Source organism: Aulonocara stuartgranti (genome assembly GCF_965226115.1).
Source record: "Aulonocara stuartgranti genome assembly, chromosome: 10".
Taxonomy (NCBI): domain Eukaryota; kingdom Metazoa; phylum Chordata; class Actinopteri; order Cichliformes; family Cichlidae; genus Aulonocara; species Aulonocara stuartgranti.
Genome location: NC_138946.1, coordinates 15,158,933 through 15,168,372, shown reverse-complemented (window position 1 = coordinate 15,168,372; position 9,440 = coordinate 15,158,933). Strand labels below are relative to the sequence as shown.

Genomic DNA, 9,440 nt, shown 5'->3' with positions numbered 1-9,440 from the left:
TTAGTGACAAACCTAAATAAATTGTACAATACACACAATTTTAAGTAATATATTGAAAAAAAAAACCATATCCCTCCTCTGTACGTGTCCCAACCATCTCAGCCTTGTCTCTGTAATTTTGTCTCCAGAGCTGTCCCTCTGACACAAAACCACCTGAGGGGTGGAAATTTCCTGTGAAAGCAGTTTGCTTTATGGTTTCAGCTGGATGTAAACAGCCTCCAGTGACAGTGAGTCATTTTCTGGAAGGTATTAACTAATGCCAGCATTCCGCCAAGCAAGTGAAAGAGGCAACTGAAATCCAATCTCTCCTTAAAAAAAACTTCACGTTCTATAAGAGGGCACCAGAAACAAAGCAATGAACAAAGATGCGTTCATCTGACAACCAAAAATGCTATATAATATATATATTTTCTATAGATATCATTAAAGGTCTGCTTTTCAGCGTAATTTGGAAGCAGTAATCTTGAAAACCACTGACATGCACGACACAGCAGTCGGCCGTCTCTGATTGGTCGAAAAAATCTGTTTGGATCACGTGATATTGCCGGACGTAGACGTGAGTGGCGGTCCAACTGCTGCACCATCATCATCATCACCATCCATCCTTTGTGCTGTATTCTCGTCTTATTCGGCCTCATTTACTTACATGTTAATCGTCACTCCGTTGAGTTTCTACTGTTGTGAACGCACAGAGAAGGTAGAAGCTAGCCTCGTGTGCTATTAGCCTAACGGTCGCATCCTCTCCTCTCCATCCGATCATCGCTGCTTTGCTGTCGCTATGGGCTGCTCTTTGCTCCCTCTTTTCGTCGCTGTGTTGGCAGCCCGGTTTGTTGTCGCAGACCCGGAGGAACACGGTCCTGTCGACGGAGCTCCGCCTTCAAAGATAGGCAAGAAAAGCAGTTATTAAACCATCCTAGTTAGCTGTTTAGTTCAGCTAATGTTAGCCTCTCAGTCAGTCTGAGGGCTGATGAATAAGCAGCATCCATCAGGGGTCTCTGATACTGAAGATAAAGGCAAACACTAACCTAGTCTGAACATTGTGTGTCACGTGATTAAGAAAGCTTAATTATAGACACGAGTTATCTGTTAATTTGCTTTTTGAAGCAACCTTTATTCAAATAAACAGGAAGTAAAGCTTCAGCTGTCATCACCAGCCAGGAGGCCCAAAAAACCTAAAGATATGACGGAAAATATAAAAGCACAAAAGAGGAAATACAGCAAATCTTACACTTGAAAAAACAAAATAATAATGTGTTTGTTTGTTTGTTTGTTTTTTAAGTTAAACATCAAAGTAATAAATTCCTTTTAAATTCCTTTTTCCTTTTACATACAGTTGCAGTCAGAAGGTTTTCATACTGTCATCATAAGCATGAATGTCATGGTATTTTGGGTCTTTTTATGTTTTTGTTTTGGCGGTTTCTTTCTCAAGGTGAGTTTATTGGCAGAATTGGTTGGTTTCCTGGCACAGACCCAGATTTTAAGCATAGTCCACAAAGTGTCAACAGGGTTGAGGTCAGGGCTTTGAGAAAACCATCCCAGAAGCTTAATGTTAGTCTGATTTAGCCTTTTCAAAACAGTTTCGATGTGTGTTTGGGGTCATTGTTCTGTTGGAACACCTGTGTCCAAAGGTTGAAGAATTAGTCCTTCTTCATTATTCCCCCCAATGTACCAGTACCACTGGTAACAGCCCCAGGCAAAGTATTGATACATCTGAATAATATTTACAATTACATTTGTCTGATAATCCTGGAATCTGCAGTTGTATACAAATGGCTACAAGGGAGCTTCCCAATCGTGATCACTAATGAGAAGTTAGTAGGCCTTGGCCTTGTCAAACTAAACAACATTGTAGAGCCTTTAGCGCCACTTATAAAAGATTTAACTGAGTGTATATATATTTGAATCTGTGTTTAATTTGAACCCTATGTGGATTAAAGAAAATCCAAAACTTGTGCACCCAATTATTGTTTTTTAAAGTCATATGTAAAGATGTATGCTGTACAGTCATTTCGCCCTGAAAAAAAGAACAGTTCAAAGAAATCATTAAAAGGCCAGAATTACAATGACCTTCATCCCCACGATGAGTGGAAGTGCTGTAACAAGAGATCATTTGAGATTAAACAGTATGCCCTATCAATGTGCCCTATTCAACATCTCTATACTTCAAGATAACCCAAAAACTCAAGAAAAGCATAATTTATTGTCCTCATCCTCAGTCCACCTATAGATGAATAGTAAATACTGATGAAACTGTTATTACCCTTATAGAGAGGCCAACAACACCAGCAAACAGCAAATTTACACTGTATTATAGATCTCCGTAAGATTTAAGGCACATTTCATCACCCAACCTCACTCTGTGTCTCTTGCTCTCCAGCTGTGGTTGGGGCAGGGATAGGAGGCAGCGCCACTGCCCACTTCCTGCGGCAGCACTTTGGCCCAGAGGTCCAGGTGGACGTGTTTGAGAAGGGAGAGGTGGGAGGCCGTCTCGCCACCGTAACCGTCAATCACAACGACTATGAGTCTGGAGGCTCCATTATTCACTCACTCAACCTCCACATGCAGGAGTTTGTCAAGCAGCTGGGTGAGTTTATGGACAAAGACATTAATTAGTCACAGCAGAGGTCAGATTTTAAAAATTTTCTTTGCTTTTTCAAACCAGGGGAGGGATTCTTGCGTTTTTTTAAATATTCCCCAGCAAAAGCGATCACTTTACAAGAGGAAAATTAGAAACCTGACACTATGTTGGTCCTCCGTGTCGTCCTGTGTTTGCCCAAACAAGGTTTGAAGTATCGTCGCAACGTGGCCGGAAAGATGGCGGTATTTAACGGCGAAGAGGTGATTCTGGAGGAGACGGACTGGTACCTGCTCGACCTGTTCCGGCTGTGGTGGCGCTATGGTATTAGCTTCATACGTCTGCAGATGTGGGTGGAGGAGATTATGGAGAAGTTTATGAGGTGAGTCAGAAATTTTAGTGCCTTGATTTTATTATTTTGTCTCTTCAGCTTCTTTGCATGTTGGACACTTGATGGGATGTGGCAGGGGTGCCGCTACAAACTGCACTGTCAGGGTATCATAACTTTGTTGTGGGTGTCTCTGCAAGTGGAAGCAAAGCTTTGTTTATTTCTTAATGCTCATTTTTTCTCCTGCCTTTTTCTGGTGGCAGTATTATAAGTTGATTAGTGGTAATGACAGGAATGCTCCAAAATTGGCACTGCAGATCCAGCTGAGTCATTCATGCCTTGAGTGCTTTTCTTCCCAAAATTGTTTTTTCTATCTCAAAGATAAGGTCTTGCCCTTAAAATGTGCACAGCATTCCCTTCTGGTGTTGCAGTCAGTGGGGGAAGCCTGTTTTTGAGCTATTTATTGCTCTCTGCGCCTTAGGCATCTGCAGCCATAATAACTGCAAAACCTTGACTCATTGTGTGCCTTTCCGAGCATGAGGTCTGCGTAAATATAGATAGCCATCTGCCTGGGATTTGCCAGAGAGAAAGGACCACTGACATGAAACTTGTCTCTATCCTCCAGCAACACAAATATACAGTGTAGAATTGCATGAGTGTATTTCAGATATCATGTCAAATCTTTTGCTTACATTTATATTTCCTCTGCTCAGTTTTGCCTTGAAAAATGAACCAGAAACAGAATTTTGCTTTTTCCTTCCTCCACCACCAACATCTATTTCCTCCCTCAGGAAGTGATTTTTATCTCTTCATCACTTTTTTCTTTCTTTTCTTCTCTCTAAGTCGACAACCACAAGCCTCTATATCTTTCTCTCCGTCTCTGATTTGTTGCCAATAGATTATTGCTGACTGAATAACTTTGAGCAGGAAACGAAACCAAAAAACAAAACAAAACATCTCCATATTGCTCTAACTACTGATTTAGTCGTTAACTGTTATAATTTGTGTGTCTGTGCATGTGAAATATAGGATCTACAAATACCAGGCCCACGGCTACGCCTTTAGCTCCGTAGAGGAACTGCTGGACTCTCTCGGGGGCAGCGGCTTCATCAACATGACCCGGAGGCCACTGTCCGATTCGCTGCTGGAGCTGGGTGTGTCCCAACGCTTCATTGATGAGGTTATCGCACCCGTGATGAGGATCAACTACGGACAGAATGTCAGCATACCAGCCTTTGTAGGTCAGCTAAGTGGGAAGATGCAAGCAGCAGTGGAGGAAGAAGTGAAGGGGTGATGAGTAGTGAAGTAAGAGGGCAACAGCTGTGAAGGTGCATTCGGGGACAGTTATGACCTGAACGTCTTCCTTTCCGATTTGGCTCAGGAGAAAGGAAAGGACGAGAGAGGAAAAGAGATGCAGGGTTGAGAGTAGAAGAGGAAGGCAAGGTGAGAGGGGAGCGGGGTGGTCTGTGGGAGTGAGAGAACAGGAAAGCGTGTGGGCAGCTGATAATTGGTTTAAAGCACTTGGCACTGTCTGTTCAGCGCGCGTGTGCTTGTGTGTGTTTCAGGAGCTGTGTCTTTAGCTGGTGCCCAGAACAACCTGTGGGCGGTGGAAGGAGGCAACAAGCTGGTGTGTTCAGGCCTGCTGAAAATGGCCAGTGCTAACCTGCTGGAGGCACAGGTCAACTCCATCTCTCCCATCCACTCAGGTAACGCCATCCTGATGTGTCCTGTTTTTTAAGGGGTTTTTTTTCAGCTGTGACAGCTTTACTGGTATTGATTATTCTTTGTGAGTCTGTGTGTCCTTTGTATATTATAATCCACCTGTTGTGTTGAAGAGGGAGCTGAACATAAAAGCAAACATGAAAGAAAGAATGAGATGGTTTGTCATCCACAGAGCTTTTTTTGTAATACAGGAGAGGGACTCCAGTACCAGCTGAGCTTCACCACGGCAACAGGGACGGCATCAGAGCTGTATGACATTGTAGTGTTGGCGACGCCTCTACAGGCTAGCGTCGGGTCTGGAGTCCAGTTTCAAGGTTTCACGCCTCCGTTTGATGAGCTGCCTGGCAGCTATCACAGCACTGTAGCAACCATCGTCCATGGTTACCTCAACACTTCCTTCTTTGGGTTCCCGGACCCCCGTCTGTTCCCTTTCGCCAGCGTCTTGACGACTGACACACCTGATCTGTTCTTTAACAGCGTGGCTAGTGTTTGTCCCGTCAACATCTCAGCAGGGTTCCGGCGTAAGCAGCCGCAGGAGGCTGGAGTCTACAAGGTGTTCTCCCCACAGCTGCTGGAAAAGTCTCAGCTCAAAACACTATTCAGGTCAGCCATGTTCTTCCCAGGAGTTGATCCCATAGTCATGCCTGGGCAATTCTGTATTTGTTTGGTCCAAAGTAAAGCCTGACGGATATGAGATTTTTAAAACCAATCTGTAAGAATCCAATATATTGGCCGATTATGTTCCCTAACGTTTCTTAAGTGTAGTTATGTAAGAGTCAGTTTAGTTTAAAAATAAACTTGATTTGTGGTTACAGCAAGTCGTGGAAGACTCCACGTTTACTTGTTTAGGCTCTGACTGGTTCAGCTGTTGTTTGTGCTTTTATTACATGTTTGAAGGGTATTTCTACCATCTCGTCCTATTGAATTTGTAATGTATCAGCTGTGATAAATGCCAGCGCTGATATCGGTAAATATCAGTCAAGCTCTAATGTAAGTTTTTAAATTTACTATTGTATAAGACAGAGAAAACCAGCAAATATTCCTATTCAGGTAGTGAAATTTAGGTATTTATGTTTAGGGGAGAACATTTTTTGTTATCAGAATCCTCTAAATACATTATAGTTGTTTTTTTGATTTTATTTAAAAAAGTTATTTAGTGATCTTACCACCCACATAGATCATTGGCTGCTTTACTCTATCATACTGTTCTCTTCAATTTTAGGTCGTACTACTCAGTGCAGGTGACGGAGTGGCAGGCCTACCCTCGCTACAGCAGCAGCCAGCGGCTGCCACCTGTGGAGCTGCACCCCAATCTCTACTACCTCAATGGGATTGAGTGGGCTGGTAGCGCCATGGAGATGAGCTCAGTGGCTGCCAAAAACATCGCCCTGCTAGCCTACCACCGCTGGAATAGACAGACAGACATGGTGGACCAGAGAGATCTGGTGCACAGGATCAAAACCGAACTATAACAAACGAATGCTAAGACCCAGATGAGTAATGTGATGTATGTCTGAGTGTATGGACTCACCCAACCAAATTATAAACTTTTTGTGATTTTGACCAGTGGCAAGAGAATTTAGATGTCCATTTATATAATATAACCTTTCGTGAATGTATCGAATTTATTCAGTCAGTACAGTAAGTTGAACATAACCCTGCTGCCTCCTAACTAAACGTAAACATCAAAAACCATAAGTCATTATATTGGCACCATTATAGACTCTGGTCCTGCTCTGCTACTCAAAAGGCCTGTTTCACTTCACTGATTCTCTGTGCCACATAAAAGAGACATGTTGCACTTTTGTTTGTGGATTTCTTGCCGATGCTAATTGGCAGTTTCCATCCAAAAATGATGCCGCAAGGACCTTTCCTTTGCCAAGAAATAAGAAAACCAAGCAAATATGGAGAACACCAGCTGGCGTACTGTATACTGTACGGACTGTTAGGAGGTGGTAGTGCTATTAATGAACACCATTGAATATAAATACCAGTTTACGGTTTTGGTACTGCTCTTCTTAAACAAATGTTTCTGTTTCCAAGCCAAGAAAGCGTTTAGAACAATAAGCTGTTGTACAGTATGTAACTGATTTAACTTTGTCATCTAATCAAAACCACAGCACTGCTGCTGCTACTCTCTGTAAATGTAGGGACTGTTAATGGACTGGTTGTTGCCACCAATGAAATCTCATTAAAGTAATCTCAGTAGGATTTCTGTAAATTAATAATTATTCACCAACCCATGGTAGTGGCCACTGGTGCAGTGCTCTATTGTCCCTTTCATCATTATCTCCCCTTCCTGCTGCTTTTGTTGCATAATCCAGCAGAATTTTTATTTTTTTCTTCAGGGAAATGAGCCAGCCAGCTTTGACAGTGGACTGAATAAAAGCAGAGGACAGATCCGTGCTGCTGCTGCTGCTGCTGCTGCTGACCACAAATGTTTCCATTTTCTCGCAAGCATTAAAAGCCTCAGTGGGAAAAAAGCTTTTCTGCTGAGGACTTTAATCATGTAAAGCACACACATGAAAATTTTGGGTTTCACTTTCAGAATGGGGAAAAGGTTTTTACGAAGACACAATGAGAAATCACTGACAGCTGATTATCTTCATGTGACTGAGTAGTCTTGTTTTCTGAATTTCTAATTTATCTGCACTGGATTTGGGCTGAAGTGGATTTCTAGAAAACCTTGTAACTCCAAAGGGCTTCAGTTGATGGATAATGTGATTTCTGTTGTGTGTTGAAAAGTGGCTGATGACACTGATTTAAAACACTGTGATGGCCTCAGAATCAATGTGGTGGAAACTGTGTATTTTTAGCCTTTTTTTTTTTTTTTTTTCCTTCAAATTTCAAAAATTGCTTCTTTAGGCAGAACAGTACAATTTGTAGCCCCAGTGCTCGTATATAAATCTTCTAGCGAATACACATCTCAATACTGTTCAGACTACTTGTCTGTGTCAGCTGTAAAGTTCTGATCATGAAAACATGATCAAATTAAAGACGAATGGGGTCTGAAATTGGAATTATCTGGCAAACTCCTGTATTTATGGTCTAAATATTCCCGTCCCAATTTGTGCACTCTGAATAGTACAGTAGTACTTAAATGACGGGGGGTGGGGTTCCTCTACAAGTAAAAATTAGTATAGTCATAAAGATGTAATAAAGCTGTACTGTAAGAACAGAGTGAAAGTAGTAATAAATTGCCCCTTGGTATTACTCATTATACTGTCAGGTCCATAAGTATTTGTATAATGACACAATATTTGCATTTTTGTCTTTGCATAGCACCACAGTGCTGATTTTCATCTTTAGTTGAGTGAGTTTATCAAACGTGTTGCATTAACTGTTTGGAAATTACAGCAATTTTTATACAGAGTTCCCCAGAGGCTCAAAAGTAATTGGACAAACATAATTTTAAATACCAGAATTGTTTTAAATACTTTGATGAAAATCGTTTGCAGTCCAATCCTCTGAAGTCCAGAACCCATGGACATGACCAGATGCTGTGTTTCCTTCTTTTAGATACTCTGTCAGGCCTTTACTGCAGCCGCCTTCAGCTGCTACTTGTTTTTGTGTCTGTGGCTTCAGGTTTGTCTTCAGTAAATGAAAAGCATTCTTTAATAGAGGTCAGATGTTGTAAAGATTTTTTTATTAACCATTGGAAATAATTCTGTCATAATGCACTTTAGTTGTTTTCTGTGATCTTTCAGGCCTTTTGATGTTTCCGAGTTGGTCAGTGCATTCCTTCTTTTTCGCAATGTACCAGATTGTTTATTTAGCCACTCCTAAAGTTTTTCCTGTCTCTCTGTATGTTTATTTTGGTTTTCAGCCTAATGATGTCCACCCCCACAGGCATCAAGTATTTCTTCTTACCTGATATAGAGTTCCAGTGAAGAGCTATCAAATCGAAGGTCAGCTCCAGATCTTTAATCTGGCCATCAATGTGCTTGTCGCATTATTGTTCAATTAATTTTGAGCCTTGGAAAATGAAGGACTGAATAAAAATGTCTGCAGTTCCTAATCAGTTAACGAAATGCTTGTTATTGTCCAAATACTTAACTAACTGTACATGACCTTATTGGTTTGTATACAGCATGTTATTCTTGTAGCTGGCTGGTAAGGCAATTTTACCTACTTGACATCCAGCTGGGGAGTTCAGTCCAGTGATTCCTGTCCTTGGGATCAAGTCCTCCATATGAGAGATCTGAGGGGCTATTGAGGGGGCTTGACCACCTAAAGACTTGATAACAATAATGAGCTGAGGGCTATTTCTGTGCTAGAGGTCAGATGCCTTAATTCACTCGGAACCAACAAGTTAATGTTTAACAAAGTGTTTAATTTCACAAAATGTCATACACTGATTGTAAAATATTGTACTTGCCTAAATGTATTTCTTTTTGAAATGTAAAAATGAAGTGGCATTAATCAACATGTTGCATTTAATCTTTCTGATGCACATAATAATGCATTTTAGAGTAATTTGCATTTTTCTCTGACTGTTAATAGAATAAAAGTTATTCTATTGTAGCGAGCTATTGTTCATTTTGGCTTTCAAACAAGGACACTAAGAAGTCTACTTCAGTGCTGACTATTGGTGCTGCAGACAGGGTTTCATTTCTTCTCTATTAATAATTACACATAAGAAAATTGATTTGTTCAATAATGCAAAGTCCTGAAAAACAAGCCTCCTGGTGTCCAGTGAAGTTTTAATTCTGTGCTCCAGTTGGCATATAATCTAAATCACTCTGACAGGGTAAGTACTTATTCCACAATGAATTATTCGTTTTGTTTTTCCTGTCACTGCGTCTGTACCTGGAG

The 9,440-nt window shown here is 41.1% G+C and overlaps 1 protein-coding gene across 2 annotated transcripts; it reads left to right on the top strand.

Moving 5' to 3' along the window:
* Nucleotides 1–497: 497 nt before the first annotated feature.
* Nucleotides 498–9,149, top strand: pcyox1l (prenylcysteine oxidase 1 like). 2 transcript variants are annotated; one of them, XM_082550127.1, is made up of 8 exons: nucleotides 498–887; nucleotides 2,378–2,584; nucleotides 2,783–2,957; nucleotides 3,933–4,144; nucleotides 4,469–4,609; nucleotides 4,817–5,228; nucleotides 5,848–6,132; nucleotides 6,974–9,149. In XM_082550127.1, exons 1-7 carry the CDS (start codon nucleotides 779–781, stop codon nucleotides 6,095–6,097), a joined length of 1,506 nt encoding a protein of 501 aa, XP_082406253.1. In that variant the 5' UTR covers nucleotides 498–778; the 3' UTR covers nucleotides 6,098–6,132; nucleotides 6,974–9,149. The 2 variants fall into 2 exon arrangements, with proteins under 2 accessions (XP_082406253.1, XP_082406252.1); XM_082550126.1 differs by having other exon boundaries at nucleotides 5,848–9,149.
* Nucleotides 9,150–9,440: the final 291 nt, after the last annotated feature.

Excerpts from the sequence above, each read along its gene's own strand:
- pcyox1l (XM_082550127.1), top strand. The coding sequence starts at position 779 with ATGGGCTGCTCTTTGCTCCCTCTTTTCGTCGCTGTGTTGGCAGCCCGG. Across the intron at positions 2,585-2,782 it reads GGAGTTTGTCAAGCAGCTGG|GTTTGAAGTATCGTCGCAAC; the intron begins GTGAGTTTATGG and ends TGCCCAAACAAG. Across the intron at positions 4,610-4,816 it reads CATCTCTCCCATCCACTCAG|GAGAGGGACTCCAGTACCAG; the intron begins GTAACGCCATCC and ends TTTGTAATACAG.